This window comes from Podarcis raffonei, chromosome 6 (genome assembly GCF_027172205.1).
Source record: "Podarcis raffonei isolate rPodRaf1 chromosome 6, rPodRaf1.pri, whole genome shotgun sequence".
Lineage (NCBI taxonomy): Eukaryota > Metazoa > Chordata > Lepidosauria > Squamata > Lacertidae > Podarcis > Podarcis raffonei.
The window spans coordinates 82,326,600-82,348,015 of NC_070607.1; the positions used below are offsets into that span (position 1 = coordinate 82,326,600).

Sequence of the window (21,416 nt, forward strand, 5' to 3'; positions counted from 1 at the left end):
AGTTATGCAAGCTGTACCCTTAGTTTCACCTTCGTGTTGAGAAACTGTTATGCGTGTGCATGTATGTGCGAATACACACTTGTGAGGGGCACTATTTTCAATGACAAATTCAATTTTCATCAGTTCCAATTCTGCATTGTTTACCGATCGACGCTTTGCTACCCTTTTAGACTCATCAGAAAGAAACGAGACTTCATCATGGCTGAACATGAGAATGTAAAAGCAGCCTGCTGGATTCAGGCCAGTGGCAGCCTATCTAGTCCAGCATTTGGTTCTCACAGTGGCCAACCAGATGTCTGTGGGAAGCCTCCGAGTTGGACATGAACACAGCAGCCCTCTCTCCACCTGTGATGGCCAGAAATTCAGAGACATCCTGCCTTCGACAGCTCTGTTGCCTGCAAGCAGTACCTGTGAACACAAACCTATCCTCATTAAAGTAACACACTGCAGCTCAGACCTCAGCTTGAGTTCTAGCACCACCTATGGATGAAATAAAATAAATCCTGACTGCTTATCTCCCAACACACAAAATAAGGCGGAATGGGATGCATTCCCCTTCCCCAGCTATCTGCTGCAAACATCCTTTGCAAACGAAACTTGTTAATATCAGAAAGCAGATTGCTGGCTCAAATTCTTTCAGTGAAATGGTGCAATGTGGGCTAATACAACATGGTCCTCCAAGCCCAACATAGCAAACCTCTGGTGGGCTGCACTGCATGGCTGGCTGCGCTCAGCGGGTCACACGTTGTGCAGGTGTGATCTTGTTAATTAGAACCCCCAAATGATACATTGACTGTAGCTGCTTTTGTTGAAAGTTGCAGAAATGGGAGTGACCTGTGCTTCAGTTTTTTTTTTAAAAAATCTGCCCATATAGTCAGGAACACACACAATGAAATCTGCTCATTACAGTGGTACCTCAGGTTAAGTACTTAATTCATTTGGGAGGTCTGTTTTTAACCTGAAACTGTTCTTAACCTGAAGCACCACTTTAGCTAATGGGGCCTCCTGCTCCCGCTGCGCTGCCGCCACCCAATTTCTGTTCTTATCCTGAAGCAAAGTTCTTAACCTGAGGTAATATTTCTGGGTTAGCGGAGTCTTTAACCTGAAGCATATGTAACCCGAGGTACCACTGTATTGCCAAACCGCCCCAGCGGGTTTGTACAGTGGTACCTTGGGTTACAGATGCTTCAGATTATGCGATTTTGGGTTGCGCACCGCGCCGAACCTGGAAGTACCAGAACAGGTTTCTTCCGGATTTCGGCACTCGTGCAGAAGTGCTAAATCACGCTTTGCGTATGCGCAGAAGCGCTGAATCACGACCCGCACATGCGCAGATCACATTCGCAAGCCGAGGTTCCACTGTACGGCATTGAGATACGATGTTCTGCCCCATGGCTGGTGACAGAGAGTATGCATGGAATGCCTGAAATAAGTGAGCTTACTGCACTGAAACCCGCAAATCACAAATATAGCTTGACTTGTGCACTGAACGTAGCTGCCCCAGGCCACACTTCTGTTTGGCTGCAAGGGAGGACGGCACACAATTCCAGTTTATGCTGTGGTTCAAGAGCTGTTCCCTCGGGTTCCAATACAGACTATCCAATATTCAAAAAGGAGTCGACCGGCTTTTGCTTTGAGCAAAATCCCCAGGTCATGTCATCTTATTTTTATTGTTCGGCTCCTATATCTTCAACAGGACCAAGGCAGGTTTTCCTTACCGCTTTCCAATCTTTTAATGTAGCAGCATCTAAGCCTTAGAACTCCCTGTCTATTGACATTAGACAGACTCCTTTGCAATACTCGGTTGGCGCCTGCTTAGAACATTTTCTTTTGGACAGGCCTATCCAGACATTAAGAAGTTACTGTTGTTTTTAACCATTTGTTGAATATTTTCAAATATTTAACTTTTAAAAAATGTTATATATATTTTTGTAAACCGCTTAGGTTTTTTACAATCAAGTGGTATATAAATTTTGTTCCTTTATCTATTTCCAGTGATGGCTGGGACCCAGACAGAAAGGTCAACCCCCCCCCTCTACTGAGTTCTATGATGGCAATACTGAGACTGACAAGGAAGCTGACAGCCAGTGCTGGATTGGCTTTAAGAAGGTTGGCTGGATGCAGATCCGGTGCTTTTGCAGCAGTGCTCCTTTCTCCCTATAGGACTAGCATCTTCTGCCCATTTCCATGCACATCAAGCTATCATCAAAGATGCAGAAATTCAGCCAGTAAAAAAAATTAAAGTGTTGGACCTCCCCCCTCAAACCCTGTTTTTGGAGCGAACCCTGCAGTCTCGGATTACTTAGTCCTACCAAAATCTCTGCATAATTGCAATTACACTACAATTCGGCACAGGATTACAGTCCAAGGCTGTGCCGTTATTTCAAAATATATTATATTTACTTTGAACATGATTGTGGAAAGCCTGGGAAATGAAAGCCAATGCGGAATTGAAAGTAAAACAACAACACACTCTTCCCTGAAATTCGCTGGGTTACAAACATCGTGACTGGAGTTGGCTGTGAAGCTGGGAGATAATTTCAGTGCAACTTCTTTTGCTATGTGTATTTTAAGGCTGTGACCTTCAAATGGGGCAAGAGGTGTAGGAGGGACAGTATTTGCTACCCAGCAGCTGTGAAATATTGTGCTGTGCACCAAACGAACAATCTAGCGCAGGAACGGGCAAGAGACGAACCGTGTGTAATGAATACTGCACCTCACTGGGTGGCACTTGTTTGTAGACTCTCATACTTTCTCCGCTCCCTGGTCTCAAAAGCATAACCATCACTAAGCCTGTTAAAACATGCACGCAATACAGTGGTACCTCGGTTCTCGAATGTAATCCATCCCAGAAGACCGTTCGAGTTCCGAAACATTCGAAAACTGAGGCTGTTGGCAAATTCAGTTGAGAAAATTGAAAAACACACAGAAGCCATTCGACTTCTGACGCGTGGTCGAAAACGGAAGCATTCACTTCCGGGTTTTCGGCATTCGAGTTCCGAAATGTTCGTCAACGGAGACATTTGAGAACTGAGGTACCACTGTATTCTGTAAGGAGGGGCTCTATTTGCAGTAAGGCATGGAATGCAGGGGCAGTCAACACGGTGCCCTAAGAACGTTGTGGGACTACAACTCCCATCAGCCCCCAAGTCGGTCTGGCCGATGGTCAGGGATGATGGGAGCTATAGTCCGACAACAGCTGGGCTACCCCTGGAGTGAAGCAATGAACCGGCACAACACCAGGGATCGCTTCGCCTTCTGTACTCTAATCTGGATCCAGGGCCGAATCTGATGTGCTAACTGAGCGCTGAGCAAATGTGCTGCTCTTGAACTAATCTGGTATGGAGTCTGCAGGACACAGCAAACTTGCACCACTTTGGATAATGGAGTAGACTTGCTTGGGCACGTCGGCGTGAGAAGGGGAGGAAAAGATGGGAGGAGGGGGCACCGAGGTGGCCACAGTGATGCTCTGGTCCTCATCGCTCACCACTGTCACCTCCCCGGCCCCTTCCTGAATCAAAGCATTGAGTCCTTCCAAGTCGGAGCAGCTGATTTCGGCACCGCTGATGAAAGCCTGGGTAGCTGAGGCTTCGTGGCTGCCGACGGGGATGTCGGGAATCAGAGTCTGGCTGGGCGTGCTTCTGTCCACTGGACTGTGGGTTGTGAGGAGCACGGCCGGTTGGCCCATCGAAATGCTTTCCGCTTGAGACCCCGGGGGCAGAGGGGGAGCCAGCAAGCTCACTTGCTGCAGGATTTGCAACTGGCCGTTGCCAGACAGATCTTCTTGGTTCTGGCTTATTAAGGCTGGCGGCACAATGTTCACGGAAGCCGCTTGCACCAGACCGCCGGCTTGCGGTACCTGATGTCCGACGATGATCTTCACCTGCCCTTTGCCGTAAGACGAAGCTTGCAGCGGGACCTGGAGGTGGCTGACGGTAATAGGGGCGCCGGCTGGCCTCGTGGGGTCCACCTGGAACTGCAAAACGGCCAGCTCCGTGTTCTTAGTCCCATTGTACTCAACGTGCTGCCTCTTGTGGCTCCGCAAGGAGTCTTCCCGGACAAACGAGGCCTCGCAGAGATCACACTTGAAAGCTTTCTTGGCCTCTAGCCTGGCCACTTGCCTGGAGCCGCCTTCCTTCGGCCGGTCTCCTTCCCCCTTCTCGGCCGCCTTCTTCTTGGCCCTGACCTTGTCCCCATGCGCCTTCTTCATGTGCGTGGTGAGGTTGCTGCGCTGCTTGGTGTCAAAGCTGCAGAACTCGCACTTGAACGGGCGGTCCTTGAAGTGGATCCTCTCATGCACCTTGAGGGTGGCCTTGTTGGAGCAGGAGTAGCTGCACTCTGAGCATTTCACCGGCTGCTCGGGCTGGTGGGTGCGCAGGTGGTGCCGGAGGCTGGTCTTGTTCCCGCACTGGAACTCGCACTCGAGGCACCGGTAGGCGTTCTCCATGCTGTGCTTGATGCGGATGTGCGACTTCAGGTTGCCCTTCATGGCGCAGCGCACATCGCAGTAGTCGCACTTGTAGGGCTTCTCCCCCGTGTGCACGCGCATGTGCCTCTTCAAGTCCGAGTTGATTTTGAATTTGGCGCTGCAGAGGCGGCACTGGAAGGGAGCGTCTCCTGTCCGTGAGAAAAGCGTTTTGAATTAGGGGCGTTTGGACCAAGAGATGCAAGACAATAAGGATAAATTCCAATGGATTTGCATTGGTGTTTCTGAAAGGTGATGATGATTTATTTACTGCCCTTTATAGGAAGTGTCGAACACTAAAAACATATTTTACAGAGTATAATAATAAAAAACAAAGAATAAAAACAGACAGCATAATAAAATTAATCATAATAACAGTACCCACCTGCAACACATTTAACAGGCCATAGATTATTTAATGGCCAAAGGCCTGGGGTAAAGAGGAAAGTTTTTGCCGGCCGTCTAAAGACATGTAATGATGGTGCCAGGCGAACCTCTCTAGGGAGAGCATTCCACAGATGGGGAGCCACCACAGAAAAGGCCCCTTCTTGTGTTGTATCCCTACAAACCTCTTGGGGAGAGGGGGACATAGAGAAGTGCAAGTTCTGGGGTGGTTCATATGGGGAGAGATGGTCCTTAAGGTACTGAGGCCCTGAGCTGTGTATGGCTTTATAGGTCAATGCCAACACTTTGGATTGGGCCCAGAAACTAATTGGCAGCCAGTGTAGTTGGGCCAGGATTGGTATTATATTCTCAAACTGTCTTGTTCTGGTGAGCAATCTGGAGCTAGCCCATGAACATGAGGAGACTCCTGCTAGCTCAGACTAAAACACCACTACGTCTAGGATTCTCTTCCCATAGCTGCCATCCCATAGTTGCACATGGAAATCCCACAAACACCACAGAAGTCTCCAGCTAGTGACCCTCCAGCAACTGGTATTCAGAGTAGCATATTGCCTCCAAAAATTGGATATAATATACTGTCATCTTGGCTAGCAGCCACTGAAAGAATTATCCTCCACAAATTTGCCCGCCTCCCCTTCTAAAGCCATCCAAGCTAGGGGCATCACAAAGCAAACCCCACAGTTTAACAAAAATAATCAAGAGTCTTTGGACACCCTAAAGCAGCCTTTCTCAACCTGTGGGTCCCCAGATGTTGTTGGACTACAACTCCCATCACCCCTAGCTAGCAAGGCCAGAGCTCAGGGATGATGGGAGTTGTAGTCCAACAACATCTGGGGACCCACAGGTTGAGAACCGCTGCCCGAAAGGCTAATAAAATTTATCTTGACATCTGACAAAGAGGACTTGAGCCCACAAAATCTTTGGCCACAATGAATTTACTACGACTTTGAAGGTGCCATGACACTTTGGGTTGTGCCCAGTCTTTCTCAGCATAGTCCCACTGAAATGAATGGACCCAAGTCTTCATCACACTACCCACTGCAACACCGGGATCCCTTTCAGCTGAGACCCCATCAGTCATTTCAGTGCCTGTTCTCTCAATTTGCACCATAAAATTTCATTGTCCTCACCCCTCTTTCGAAAGAGATGGGTTTCTCTTCTTTTGAGCGGGGCAGGGCATAATTTGTCCGCAGCCACAAATGCACAAACCCAGCACTTCAACATCAAACGCAAATAAATGCATCCTTATATATACTATCTGAAGGGGAGGGAAGTCAGGACACCTGCATTCTGAAACCTACAAATTTCCCCCCAGGAAAAAATGCCACCATTTCCTTGCCTGCCCTTCGCTTTCCCCCATATCTCCCAATAGCTCTCCTCCAGTTATTTATCTGCCAGACTGATATGCAAGCTTTGCATATTTAATTATTATAGTAACATTATTGTTTCCCCCCCTAAATGAAGTATCTGTTTGAAAAGGAAAGCAAGCAGAATGCATCGAAAAGGGGAGTAAACGGAGAATACCAATGTTCAGGAGCAAAAGCAGACCTCTGCACAACAATTTGCAAGAATTATATCCGAAAACATGCCTTAGCTTTCGTAGCGTTACGCCTCCACAGCTGGTAGGACCTGCCTAATCAACAGAGCAATACAGCGCAAACATGCACAGTATTGATACCTTTCACAATACGAACGGCGGGGTTTTCGTTTCGCAAAGAGTAGCCAATTATCGCTAATACCACATCACAAAGCAGCACTGTTGACTTATTGCTGCTCTAAGCTACTTGAACAGCACGGAGCTCCTTTGTTATTCCGTGTATATCACACACACACACGCTCAGAAGTGAGTGAATGAGCCACGGGGTGCCATTTAAGGCAGAAATAAAATGTAAGGAGGTCCTTGGTTCAGTGAACGTTGCAGCTCTTTAAAAAAATCACAACACACATGGCTTAATTTACTTTACCAGTTAATATTTTATAGATCTTCATAAATGGGAGACTGTAAAAAAAAATGTAGGCGCAAGTTGCTTACCCGGCTACATATTTCATTGATCGGGCGGAAGATATTTCAAATTGCGATGTGGCATACTGTGCTAATCCACAAGCTTGCTTAATAATTGAGACCCTGGGTGTAAAATGTTTATTATACACATTTTATTAATGAAGACACACAGCCTGCCAGTTCAATTTGTTTTACAGGCCAGCCCGTCTAGCTGCGTATACCACTGGGTGAACTGCAAGAGTCAGTCATTGGATTTTTACCCACTTTCCTGATGAAAACCGGGTGCGGCACACGATCTGATATTCCCCAATTTCAGATGCCAAGCCATACTAGAGGAGATCTGCAGAAGCTAAATGTCAGCCGTACATTTAATGTTCCAATCTAGAGATTGATCTGTGTCGCCAGTTGTTTTTCCTCCTCAATGACCCTATTGGATTTGACTTTGGCAAAGGAAGTTTAATTTATTACTATTTTCTTTTTCTTTGCAGAGCTTCATTTGCAAAAGATGAAATGCCCATGCAAGAAGAGAATGGAAATTAAGAGGGGACTACTGAATAGCTGAGCCTAAGACCTGCAGGATCTGAGTCCAAGCAGAGATGGCAAGGTTAGCATTTCCTTTGGAGATTTTAGCAGGGTTGTGTGAAAGGGCAGAGCATCACATTCCAAGAACCTCAACGTACCTGGGAAGTCCTCTCTAGGCACAGGTGTGCTGCATCAATCCTTGCACCTGATAAGCAACACAAAGCCTGTGGATGGGCAATGCCTAGTAGAAAGATTTAGCACCCTGGCCTTCTGACCATGCCAGGTCAACAGACCAGGGGCTGTGGCTTGCTGTTCCTCAGGTTCCAGCTCCAGCTGTTGGTCCTAGGAAACCTGAGTTTGAGATCCTCCACACTGAAGCAGGTCAGCCCACAGCCCTGGTTTGGCCCTGACACAGCTCTGTAGTTTTAAGTTTTTAGTCATAATGGGTGGAACAGCACCTGGAGAGGACATGGACAATGTCTGGTGAACGCCTTAAGATGTGAGATACTTGCAGCTAACTTTTGAGCAGGCCAACTCTTGGGAGTTCCAGTGTGATCCAGGTTCTTAATAGTTTTCCCCAACAAATCCAGCACTAGACTTTTATACACATGTGAGCATTGGGAAACCTGTGCCTTATAGACCCAACTCGGCCTGCCACCAGGCCTCCCTGTTTGGCCCGTGAGCCCATTTTGGCCAACCTGCCACACACATGACATCATATATGCATACATGTCCAACTGCTATCCAACTGCTCGCTCTATGAAAATTCACTTATCCAAAAACGAGGAACCTGGCTATGCATATTGTAGATTCAGATACTCAAATAGGCTGTCCTCCTCTGTAAACCAATAATCAGCCTTAGAGAAGCCTTACTTTTTGGTGTTTTGCTGGTCTTGCGACAGCCATTTCAACAGAAACTATGGTGGGAAGAATAGGAGGAGAGACTGGACAAATAAGAGAACATTTTCTCCTTCCTTGTTTGCCTTTTGCAAGGTTCCAGAGGGTTTTCCGTCATTTGGGGGTCAGATTTCCATGGTCAGGAACACATTCAAAATTCCCCCATAGGAATCAATGGAATTTGAAGAGTCGTTATGTGAACTCTCGCCTAGTACAGAGGTACCTCGCAAGACAAATGCCTCGTAAGACGAAAAACTCGAAAGACGAAAGAGTTTTATGTTTTTTGAGTTGCTTCACAAGACGAATTTCCCTACGGGCTTGCTTCGCAAGATGAAAACGTCTTGCAAGTTTGTTTCCTTTTTCTTAAAACTGTTAATACCCAGGGTGCATTGCTTGAAGAGGTGCAGTTCCGTGCTTTGCAAGACGAAAAATTCGCAAGACGAAAAAACTCGCAGAACAAATTAATTTCGTCTTGCGAGGTACCACTGTAAATGATTTCCTGAGAAGTGATTGTGTTTGCATAGTGAGACATGCTTGTATATAAATATTTGGGGCAGGAAAACACAGCTAAAAAGAGGTTTGCAAACATCACCAATCAGCTGGCCTGCAAAGCTCTGTGGAAAGCTCTCTGCTTATGGCTTTGCAAGATCATCGGATCGCGTGAAGCCCCTTTGTCTTTTTCCTCCCTGCAATAATCATGGAGCATCTGATCCCCAATCCCAACATGAGACAACGTATGGCAGACCTGTCCCTGTCCTTACCTGTATGGGACCTGAGATGCACCGTGAGCTGGCTGGAATTGCGGCTTGCGTAAGGGCAGATCTGGCACTTGAAAGGGCGCTCGTTCGAATGGATACGCTGGTGCTTGTTCAGGCTGCTGCTTTCGGAAGCTGCGTAGTCACAGTGCTTGCACTTGTAGGGCTTCACTCCACTGTGGGATCGCATGTGCATTTTCAGCTTGTCTTTGCGGCTGAAGCTCTTTCCGCAAACCTCACATTTGTGGGGCTTGTCACCTAAAACAATGGCATCAACAAAAAGCCAAGGTGCAGCAGGGCTGAGATGAGTTGCATTACATGGAACAAAGAGATCCTTAATGTAAGAATGTTTCCCTTTCCCTTTTTGTCATGGGTTTATTATACTTTAGAGGTTTCCTCCATGCTATTTGTCTTTTTCTCCAGCAAACTGAGGATGTGCGGAGAGGCAGGCATAGCTTTGAGAATGCATCTGCTTGCAATACATTAATTTTACAGGTGGGATCTGAAACAAAACTTTGCAGTGTGCAATGCTTTCCACCAGGGCTCCAGCCACCCAATTCTATCCCCTCCCTGCACCATATTCCACCTCAATAGTTAGTTATCCTGCACCCATTGAGTATGTTCTGGTGGATCCTTTTCTTTCCATTGTGGTTTTTCTTAATGGAGAGGAGGGTCGAATCCAAGCTATGCTACAATATTTTATTTATCCATTGAAGTCTATCAGCAAATCATGCTTCCATCCTTGGGACACTTTAAAATAGCTTCTCAGCATGAATCAAGAAATGGGACGCGGGTGGCGCTGTGGGTTAAACCACAGAGCCTAGGGCTTGCCGATCAGAAGGTTGGCGGTTCGAATCCCCGCAATGGGGTGAGCTCCCGTTGCTCGGTCCCAGCTCCTGCCAACCTAGCAGTTCGAAAGCACATCTAAGTGCAAGTAGATAAATAGGTACCGCTCTGGTGGGAAGGTAAATGGCATTTCTGTGCACTGCTCTGGTTCGCCAGAAGCGGCTTAGTCATGCTGGCCACATGACCCGGAAGCTGCACACCGGCTCCCTCGGTCAATAAAGTGAGATGAGCGCCGCAACCCCAGAGTTGGTCACGACTGGACCTAATGGTCAGGGATCCCTTTACCTTTATGAACCAAGAAGTGACCTTTCCAGACAATGAGATGCTTCATTCTACCCTTTTTCATATCTCTGTCTCCTTTCTTCCCCTTTCCAGCCTCTCCATTCCCCCTCCCATGGTTGTCAGCCCCCCCACTCAACATTCTGTGTGAGTGGATATTTATGGGTTGCCCAATTCCTTAGTAGTCCCCCCCCCCCAAGATTTTTTTAGCACCTGCAAATCTCAGGGTTACTTCAAGTCTGCAGGTACTCCTGGGGGTGGAAATGAGGGAGGAAAAAGAACAAAGATGTGTTTAAGGAAAAAATAAAAACACAAAATTGCAATGTAACATACTCCCATGCATTCTTGTATAAACTGATACAGTGTTATTATCTTAATGCATATATAGATGTTAATCGCCTACTACGTTCCATATAAACTCATTCCAAATGTTATCGTATTTATCCAAGCAAAGTCTGTGCCCGTAAGCAGAACACAAACGGGCCCAGGAGACCTGTGTACATTGGTTGAGGGGGGCGGGTAGGGCAATTAGGGCTGTATAACTCATTTTAAGGCTATATAAGGCTGCTTACCAGTGTGTGTTCTTAAATGTCGTTCCATGTCTTTCATACCATAGGATGTCTTGAACTGGCAGCCTGGGGAGGGAAAAAACAGAGGGCCAGCTATTATTTATTTATTGACTTTTACCTTACACTTTCTCCAAGGGTTCCAGGGAAGGGCATACAATTCCCCCCTCCTCACAACTTTAAATCTTTGAGTGGCCCAAGGTCACCTGTTGAGTAGATTTGAACCCAGGTCTCCCTGGGCCTAGCGCAACACTGGTCCTCAACAAGCATATATGACCTAGAACTAGGCCTCTACTAGAACTCTGCTCCTTATTCCTCTCCCTGGATGCCAAACTTCTACGGATGCCAGCAGTCAACAAGTCTGCTGGGAGACACAGCCATGTTGTTTCCTGACGTTGCTCGCAGTTGACATGGCAACAGGAAACAGGGCAGCATTTCCTTCAGGGCAACTTTGGGTGGGCAGAGCAGAGGCAGGAGTGGGTGGAGCAACAGATGTAAATTTCCCCTTCATACAGTAGGCTGGTTTCTACCCAAACTCGCACAAACCTCGGTGTTAGAAATTAGCCAGGCGCGTTTTGCTACTGGCGAGGGTCCAACTGCGACCATGTGGAAATCTCTGGTTGCCAAGGTGGCGACTGACATCTCCATCTGGCTGGCCCCTCCAGGTTTAAGCAGAAGAGCTTATTTATTCTGTTTACATTGCACTTTTTTCTCCAAGGAGTACAGGGTTCACTCCCCTCCTCGGTTAATCCCTACAATGACCCTGTGAGGTAGCTTAAGAGGCTGTGACTGGCCCAAGGTCACCCAGTGAGCTTCATGACTGAGTGGGGATTTGAACCCTGATCTCCCAAGTCCTGGTCCAACACTCTAACCACTACACCACACTGGCTTCCTAAAGCACTCCTGCTATGGGGCAGCTATATAAATTAAGTAAATAAATATGGGGAAAGCAAAATGCCACTTAGAGGAGGATCTGAAATATTTTCCTTGAAGCTTGAATTTCCTTTATTCTGGATTGCTTTTTTTGATGTTTTACTGTGTTGTAAACTGCTTTGAGATTTTTTCTTTAAGATATAAAGCGGTATAGAAATGAAATTAAGAAGAAAAAGAAGTAGTATTTTCACAGCAAAAAAAAAGAAAAAAAAGGCACCTAGACATTCCATTGTGGCAACCGTAACCTAGGTTTAAACTGCCATTTGGGGATTAGCTTATATATCTGAGTTTATAACACTGATCTCCATCCTCTAAACAGGGAAGCAAGAGTCACTGGGAGAGTCAAAGAGCATACCCGTCATTTGGGATGTGAAACACAGCCAGCGAAGGTGCAGTTTTGGGACAGCTCCATGGGGCAGATAAGCGAGACCCCCTGGGCCTGAGATCCCCCTTCAATTCCACACTCAGACCCCGGATAGGCAGATAAGGTTGAAGTGCACTCAGCAAGCTTCAAAGCTGAGCAAGGATCTGATTCCACACCCTCCTAGTTCAGGTCCAATGACCCCCTAGTAGGCAGGTGTGCAGGTGTTTTGCCTGAATTACCAACACTGTCTGAGGTTAGAAGCACAGTGAGAAATGGACATAACTTCCAGGTAAGATTCTCAAGGGAAGACGGGTTCTGAAACGGAACATTCTGATGAAGTTATAAAGGTAAAGGGACCCCTGACCATTAGGTCCAGTAGTGGCCGACTCTGGGGTTGCGGCGCTCATCTCGCTTTATTGGCTGAGGGAGCCGGCGTACAGCTTCTGGGTCATGTGGCCAGCAGGACTAAGCCGCTTCTGGCGAACCAGAGCAGCGCACGGAAACACCGTTTACCTTCCCGCCGGAGCGGTACCTATTTATCTACTTGCACTTTGACGTGCTTTTGAACTGCTAGGTGGGCAGGAGCAGGGACCGAGCAACAGGAGCTCACCCCGTCGCGGGGATTCGAACCGCTGACCTTCTGATCAGCAAGCCCTAGGCTCTGTGATTTAACCCACAGCGCCACCCGCGTCCCTTTCTGATGAAGTTAGCTGACCTAATTAAACAAGCAAGGCTTCCCACCCACCTACCTTCCCGTGACTTTGGCCTGTGTGATCAATGGCTATATAAATTAATTAAAAAGCGCTTCCATGAATCTTCTTGAAACTTTGCGGCCATGTCACTGATTAAAATTCGTTTAAGCATTTCCAATTTATTTTTCCCCCCTCTGGAAGCAGCAGAGCAAAGCAGAGGATGTAAGGAACGATTCGGAAGAACAATTCACGAGGGGCAAAGACACTTGAGGTCCCTGAGACTCCTTAGGGTGAGGCAAGAAAATCCTGAAAAAGGAGGCTATCATTTTTACTGTGTATCATCTATACGTATATAGAATCCATACTGCTGAGCCACACTAACTGGAAAGTGCATTGTTTCTTTCCTTCCAAAGACTATTTTTGTTAATCATAGTCCTGCTAATATGCAGGCAATGTTTCCCAAAGCAATGGCAGCTAAAGAGGGTAGTGTGGTGTAGTGGTTAGAGTGTTGGACTAGAGTTCAAATCCCCACTCACCAATGAAGCTCCCTGGGTGACCTTGGGCCTCTCAGGCCAATCTACCTCACAGGGTAGGTGTTTGTTGCTGTTGATGCTGATGTTAATTTTTTATACATATTTATACTGTATCTTGTGATTTATGTGGAAATTTGGTTGTGCGCTTTTTGATGTTTCATTTATTGTTGATGACTAGTTTTGTTATGTTTGCAGTTATGTATTTTTTTATATGCTGCAAGGCACCTTGCACACGGTTTGAACTTTGGAAAGGCAGTATACAAAGGAATGATTGAATAGGAGGGGGAATAACAATGTTTACCCACTTTATTTATTTATTGAATTTATATACCTGCCCTATAACCACAGGTCTCAGGGCGGTTGAATTCCTTGGAGAAAAACATGGGGTGTAAACACAGCAAACAAATAAATAGCCCATCCTCCCCAACCGCTATGAGGTTTATAGCAATTTCCACTTTTTTCCCCCACCTGTGAAGAAGGAGATTTTGAACCTTCCTACCGCAAAGCAACAGAATAGAATGGAGGGATCCGTGAACCAGCAACAGCCAGGGGATCTAAACTGCAGAAGCAGTCACTTCTATGGTCCTAAGACTGCCACACTGTCTAAACCAGGAATAGGCAAACTCGGCCCTCCAGATGTTTTTGGCCTACAACCATGATCCCTAGCTAACAGGACCAGTGGTCAGGGATGATGGGAATTGTAGTCCCAAAACATCTGGAGGGCCAAGTTTGCCTATGCCTGGTCTAAAGACAGGCATATACTTTACCTGGATAGCAGCAGTTAAGTTTCTTTTGCGCCCCTGATGTGGCGGACTTTCTGGCGCGAGGTTTCGGTGTAGTGGTGACAACGGCGGCAGGCTGAGGCTCACTGCTCTCACCAGGTAGGTAGGTTTGATAGCCATGCTCAAAAACAAACTCTGGCGCAGAAACTCAAAAGCAACCAGAAAAAGAAGAAGACTTGTTTTAACCACATAGCTTCTGCGAACCCTCAATATAAGAGCATAAAATTACTCCCAATCTCGAGAATATAATGCAATCTTCTTTTCTTTTTCTTAACTGCTTCCTTGTCAGTGAGAGAAACGCCACAAGGTTCACTAATCAAAGCTGGTCAGGAAGGAAACTTTTAAGTTAGCTATGAGACTAAGCTCCCATATGCACTATGAATTTGAACAGCTGTGGCTCCCTGCACAGAATCCTTGGAGGTGTATTTTGTGAATGGGGCTGAGAGTTGTTAAGCTACCCCTCTTCCCAAATCATTTACAGGCAAGAAGAAGAAAAAAGCCAACTTTTGCAATACTTTTCTGCCTGGTCACCTGGAGGTGATTTTTATTTGCCACAGGTGGCAAAGTAAGCGGCTACGTACAAGAATGAACAAGGAAGTGAGCTTAGGGACCTGTCTTATACCAGCTAAGATTCTTCTTCCATCTTTATCGAGGACTGGGGGAAATTTACAGATTATCTGAAAAGCATATGTGATGCACAGACAACGCTTGTTGGTTTTGAAGAGTCTCTGTGAAAAATTAAGAAATATTGTAAAAAAGAAAGTAGGAGAAAGGAAGAGGAATGGTTAAAGGCAGTTCAGAAATGCGTTAACAATAGAAATTTTAACGAAAGATTGGCAGAGAAACTGAGGGAAGTCAAAAATTGATGAATGTGAGAGTTAATATGACTTGATTGTATAAAAATGTTTGGAAAATGAATAAAAAATTATTATTATATATATAAAAAAAGATTCTTGCCCAGCATTTCCTGTTTTGACTGGCAGTGACTGAATACCAGGGTCAGGCAGAAAGGACTTTTCCATTACTTGCTATCTGAGCTTTTGAACTGGAGATGCCAGGGAAATTCTGCACAGAAGGCATGTGCTCTACCACTAAGGCACTTTCCCCCAAGTTCACAACCCACAAGTGGCATACATTGAGCCATACCAATGACCAATCTAGGCCAATGTTCTGAGCTCGGACTGGCAGCAGCTCTCCATGATCTTAAGCAAAGACATTTCTTTTCTTTGGAGATGCTGGTGGGACAAAGCTTTAGTGCAGGGGTCAGCAACTTTTTCCTGTCGGCATCATAATGTAACTAAAGACTGACATACAAAATCAGGCCAAAGTTCCATCAAGTAGTATAACAATGGAACAGTTTGGACCATGGGTCAGCAAACTTTATCAGCAGGGGGCCGGTCCACTGTCCCTCAGACCTTGTGGGGGGCCAGACTATATTTTGAAATAAATAAAAAAAATATGAATGAATTCCTATGCCCCACAAATAACCCAGACGTGCATTTTAAATAAAAGGACACATTCTACTCATGCAAAAACACGCTGATTCCCGGACCATCCGCGGACAGGATTTAGAAGGTGATTGGGCTGGATCCGGCCCCCGGGCCTTAGTTTGCCTACCCATGCTTTAGTGCTTCCATTTGCCCAGGGTACCCCTGCTGCTGAAGCATACAATGATAGGGCTTAGTTTTGCCACGAAGATGCCACTACCCAAACTTCTTGGATAAATACCTGTGATCGTCTGGGTTTCTGAAGTGATGGTCCTTGTTGTGGTTTGGGTCTGGGTTGCTGGCACAGTTTCTTCTGCTACGAACTGTACTGTGCTGGTGGTCTCCGCTGTCGTGCCGGATAACTGGCAGCCGCTTCTCTTGTGAGCGACAAACGCATCTAGGTTATTGAACTGCTGCTTGCACAGGCCACAAATGTGAATATCTGGTGTGAGCTCCACCAGGACAGTGGTGCCTCCTGGAACTGTCAAAACACATCAAATTGAACAAAGCGATTAATAATCACCACGGAAATGGCAACAGAAATTTTATGTGTTGCCAAGTCTATTGTTTGCAAGTTACTGGAAAGAATGCAGAAATGGTCGGACAGGGCTCACCAACATGGCAGGCATCTTGGTACCCATTGAGCCTCTGAGCTTCCCCGTGAACTGCCCACTTGGTCATGACGTAGGGAGGGCGGTTACTGTATCCTCCTTTGGAAATCACATAGAGTTGAAGGAGAAAGTTGGAAGAGTGATGTTCTTTCTCATTTCCTCTTTCAGCTCTATGTGCTTTTCCACGCTGATTAATTCAACTAGCTCTGACATTTACCCAGATTGCGTAGAAAAGTGGAATACGTGTGCATTCACTTTCTTTTTTCTGTCTTGTGGGGGGCGGGGGGAGGAGTATCCAGAGCAGAAAAAAGAGGGTTTGGTGTCCACACCACTTGCTGAAAAATTCAGGTGTGCCCACTGACCTTGGTGAACTCTGCGTTAGAAAAACATTACAGTCATACCTTGGGTTACAGATGCTTCAGGTTGCGCTTTTTCGGGTTACAGATGTGCCGAAACCCGAAAGTACCAGAACGGCTTACTTCCGGGTTTCGGTGATTGCGCGTGCGCAGAAGTGCTAAATAGCGCTTTGCGCAGAAGCGCCGAATTGCAACCCGCACGTGTGCAGACACGGCGCTGCGGGTTGTGAACATGCCTCCTGCACGGATCATGTTCGCAACCCGAGCGTCCACTGTACAGTGGTACCTCGGGTTAAGTACTTAATTCGTTCCGGAGGTCCATACTTAACCTGAAACTGTTCTTAACCTGAAGCACCACTTTAGCTAATGGGGCCTCCTGCTGCTGCCGTGCCGCCAGAGCATGATTTCTGTTCTCATCCTGAAGCAAAGTTCTTAACCTGAAGCACTACTTCTGGGTTAGCGGAGTCTGTAACCTGAAGTGGATGTAACCCGAGGTACCACTGTATTATCCTACAGTAGGTTATCAGCAGCTCAAAAGAAGCTTCAGCACTAAATAAATATATAAATTTTTATTTATACCCTGCTCCCCCCAGCCAGGGCTGGGCTCAGGGCGGCTAACACCAAATATGAATTACAATAAAACGTAATAGAGAAACAAAAACAAACAAACAGTTAATTAAAATACGGCTTAAATGCAGCTTCATTTTAGTCGTAGCCCATAAATCAATACCATAAAGTGAGGAAACATCAGATATTCACACCGAGCCAGCTATCCATGCTGGTCCTACATGGGCCAGCAAAAAAGCCAAGGGAAAATTTATATACCAAATCCCATATAAGGGGTCAGAGTGAGTCTAAGCCAAAGGCCAGGCGTAACAGCTCCGTCTTCCAGGCCCTGTGGAAAGATGTCAAATTCTGCAGGGCCCTAGTCTCTTGTGACAGAGCTTTCCACCACGTCGGGGCTGAAAAGGCCCTGGCCCTAGTTGAAACCAATCTAACCTCCTTGAGGCTTGGGACCTCCAAAGTGTTGTTATTTACGGACTTTAAGGTCCTCCGCGGGGTATACCAGGAGTAGTGGCAATATGTGAGCTGGCAGACCACACACTGCTTTAGCATTCATGCGCATTGACACTAGTCAAGATACACCTGCTCCCTGCTCCAAGATTTAACTTCTGAAGTCCATAGGAATGGAGCTCAGCATTGAAGGATGGCAAGTCTAGCAGCCAAGACTAAAAAAATTAACAAGTAGAACATAAGGTACCTTTATTTATCCATCACAGACCTTATTATTGCCAGCTGGAGTTACAAGATAATAGTGCACATGTTCATGCATGAGAGTTGCCAAGATGTCAGGTTTTAAATCCTCTACAGATTGCTATAAGTTAAATGGCGGATGTGCAGAGAGGAGAATGAGATGAGACGAGGCCTTTTCAGTGACTGCACCAATATTGTGAAATATCTGTGAAACATGGATGACCCCCTCTGTTGTGGTTGAATTCCACCAGGATTTTGCTTGCTAAGTTCATTTCTACCTATGATCTCTGCAATTGCTTTTAAACAGTTTTTTTTAAAAAAAATTGCTGTGTTCCTACACACACCTGTTCAAAACGTATTTATTTGTATTGCTTAATTCTTTGTATTTCAATGTATTTATTCTAAATTTCTGTATGGCACTCTTGACTGATGCACCAGAAGGATGGAATAAAAACGAATGTCAGGTAGGTCAGGTTGTGATATTGTGATGGGCACAAGATTGCCTACTGAAACACCCCTAGACTAACCATTTTAACCTGCTTACGCTATATGGAAGCTTTATCCCAGGAAATCACGCACAGGAAGGCAGTTCGCAATGTCACTTTATGCATATTTACTCAAACTGGATTTACTCCCAGGTAAGTCTGTGTAATGGATTGCAGCTTTAACGTATTTAAATTCCAGCAGCACAAATAGCTCCATTGTGTGATCTCTTAAAACCTTCCCACAGAGAGAGCACATTCGCTTAAGAAACTTTTAAAACCGCCTTTTCTTTTAACGTATTACTCTGGTGCCGGACAGGCTAATGCGTCCTGAGTTCAGCCTTGAGCAATTGCAGAATGGGTCATGTGGAGAGGATGCACATGGAGCGCCCTACATGTGAGGTTATGGGGCTGGAAATACCCGTAGTTTAGGGGAAGAGCATATGCACACAGAAGGTTCCAGGTTCACTCCTGGCCATCTCCCAGTTGACAGGACCAGGTATCCCAGGCGACTGGAAAGACTGCCTGAGCTACTAAGAATGTTGATGCCACTAAGTGTAGCCAGTACTGGACGATTGGACTAATCTGGTGTGAGGCAGCCTTCTGTACATACAAATACATTCCCACCACTTTTTGCTTGGGGGGGTACAGAAAGTCCAAATGCAAGAACAAGAGCCCTGGCCTAGGAAGGGCCTCTGAATTCCTTGCAAGCAGAAGAATAAAACAGCACCCCAAACCAGGTTGCATTGGAGGTGCTGGAACCAGGCCTTGATCTGCTTGCACGCAGCGATTTGGCGCACGCTGCAAATTGCACGGTCAAAAAAACCGGATTGTGTCACCCCTCCATCTGCTGCAATCCTGCAGAGAATTAAATGCAACTAAACCCACCAAGCATGCTCAAACCTGCTGGCTTTAGCACCCGAAACCCTCCCGGTTCCTTATGAAAGGCGATGCACCTTTTTTGACCCTCTCCCCACCCGGCCCCCAGCTTGTCTCAATGCCACCCTCCGGCCCGCCTTTCCCCAACCTGCCGGCTGCTCTTCCCACTCAGGTTCCCGGGCCCCGTTTTCACGCTCCAGATTCCCGGGCTGCGCCAGCGCTCGCTTCTTCCGCTACTCAGGTTTCGGGGCCGGCCGGAGCGCAGGCTCCGCGCGGCTTCTGCCAGCTCCGGGCCCGGGAGCGCGGATAAGCCGCGCAGCCACTTACATTGCACGGGGCTGGCGAAAGGCTGGCCGGTCGCGGCGCTCGGGTTCATCGCAGCCGTCGCGGGTTCGCAGCAGCCGCGCGCCAGGCGCAGCTTTGCAAAAAAGAAAAAGGGGGTGGGGGTGGGGAGAGGAAAAACGAACGAACAAGGAGACTTTGCAACGTCCTCGCGGGTGTCCCCCCCCACACCAGAAGGCGGGGACGGATGTGGAGGGACTGTGGAGCATGCTCTGTAGCAGCAACCGATGCCGTCGCGAGGCTCTTTGCCCACAGAAGGGAGCAAAGGGCGCTTGCATGCCTCTGGTAGCAATGCAACTCAGGAGTAAGCCTGCTGAGTTGAGTTGGACTTGCTCCCCGGTCAGTGCGCACACAGTATTGCAACCCTGGAGAAAAGCGAGGGACAGTGTAGCAAAATAGGCTCTACCGGTGGCATTTCTGGCTGAGCTGCGGCAAGGCAGCAAAGGGTTTTCTTTTTCTTTTTCTTTGCCTCCTTTATCCTCGGGACAATACTGTAGATCCGAATGGGGACATTTCACTCGGTGCTCGGAATGTGCATCTATTTAAACGTCCCTGTTCCGAAGCTGCTTTCTCCCCGCTTGCCCATTCATTTATGGCAATCGCGTGCCACCCAATGAAACAAGTCCACTGATCGCTGAGAAAATTTAAATTATTAAAACACAAATACAAGAAGTTAGCCGCTAAAATAATCAATAATCAATGAAATCATGGTGATACATGGTGACTCCAGAGACTCAATATCTGCATTCTGGAACTTCAGGTCTGTGCATTAAAATGGTTTAAAGTGCTCCGCCACCTTAGCATAACAAATGCACTTCGAAATAAAAATAAGAAATGGACCTCTTTGCAGTTTGGAAAGTGACAGGGAGATGCACTGAAAGGTGTGTGATTAATTGGAAAATGTGCACCTTGCAAGCAAATCAGAGCGAATGCAAGATGAATTCTCATTGCCATATAAGCACTCTATAAAGAAAGCAATGATTGTTCAATAAAGATTGGACCCGAGCCACATTTGTAGAGTAAACCCTACCCAAATCTAGAGCAGAGTCCCTAAGACAGTTGGATGGTGCATTGCACGCCTCCTTCCGGCAGCTCCTGCAAGCTGGTGGCAAACATATTGCTCTGCTTTCCTTTGGATTACATCAGTGAGACCGAGAGGGAGCAGCCCAAGAACTCCATACACACTGTCCAGCCTTCTGCCCCAGAGAGGTCATTCTGGTGCTTGCTAACCATACAAAAACAATGTGGTTTGACTTTTAACACCCCCGCCCCCCAGAGTGCACTCCATTGTCTCTTGAGACAGAGGGATGCCACTAACAACTGACATCCAGACTATTATTAATTCTATATTATTTCTAACATGTATAGGTCGTCCTTTATTGCAACAAACTCATCCCAGGGTGGTTTCCAACAATGCATAGGTAAAGGTAAAGGGACTCCTGACCATTAGGTCCAGTCATGGCCAACTCTGGGGTTGCGGCGCTCATCTCACTTTACTGGCCGAGGGAGCTGGCGTACAGCTTCCGGGTCATGTGGGCAGCATGACTAAGCCGCTTCTGGCGAACCAGAGCAGCGCATGGAAACACCGTTTACCTTCCCGCCGAAGCGGTGCCTATTTATCTACTTGCACTTTTGACGTGCTTTCGAACTGCTAGGTTGGCAGGAGCTGGGACCGAGCAACGGGAGCTCACCCCGTCACGGGGATTCGAACCACGACCTTCTGATCGGCAAGTCCTAGGCTCTGTGGTTTAATCCACAGCGCCACCCGCGTCCCTATCAACAATGCATAAGATGCACCAAATATATCTACTATATAGGGGTGGGCAGGAGGGGGTGCTGCTAGTTAGAACATAGGATACAAATATTGTACCAGTTGCATGCTCATGGCTGTCCTGGATTGAATGGCTGTCCTGGATTGAACATGGCAGCGTGTTTATGTTGTTTGAAGCGAGACAATTTGAAGG

At 46.8% G+C, this 21,416-nt stretch overlaps 1 protein-coding gene across 2 annotated transcripts; it reads right to left on the reverse strand.

Annotated features, from left to right (window-relative positions):
* Window positions 1-1,855: 1,855 nt before the first annotated feature.
* On the reverse strand, window positions 1,856-19,668 carry ZFP64 (ZFP64 zinc finger protein). Of its 2 annotated transcripts, none has more exons than XM_053394277.1 (6): window positions 19,438-19,668; window positions 15,770-16,009; window positions 14,027-14,188; window positions 10,744-10,806; window positions 9,053-9,304; window positions 1,856-4,617 (listed from the first exon to the last, which is right to left on the reverse strand). In XM_053394277.1, the coding sequence occupies exons 1-6, from the start codon at window positions 19,484-19,486 to the stop codon at window positions 3,332-3,334; spliced, it is 2,052 nt and encodes a 683-aa protein (XP_053250252.1). In that variant the 5' UTR covers window positions 19,487-19,668; the 3' UTR covers window positions 1,856-3,331. The 2 variants fall into 2 exon arrangements, with proteins under 2 accessions (XP_053250252.1, XP_053250253.1); XM_053394278.1 differs by lacking the exon at window positions 19,438-19,668 and adding an exon at window positions 19,279-19,419.
* Between the last annotated feature and the right edge of the window lie 1,748 nt (window positions 19,669-21,416).

What these genes read in the sequence shown, in the direction of transcription:
- ZFP64 (XM_053394277.1), bottom strand. Translation starts at nt 19,486, where the DNA reads ATGAACCCGAGCGCCGCGACCGGCCAGCCTTTCGCCAGCCCCGTGCAA. An exon ending in AGAAACCCAGACGATCACAG is followed by an intron (nt 14,189 to 15,769) that starts GTATTTATCCAA and finishes GTTGCTTTTGAG; the next exon opens with TTTCTGCGCCAGAGTTTGTT. An exon ending in GCATCTCAGGTCCCATACAG is followed by an intron (nt 4,618 to 9,052) that starts GTAAGGACAGGG and finishes TCTCACGGACAG; the next exon opens with GAGACGCTCCCTTCCAGTGC.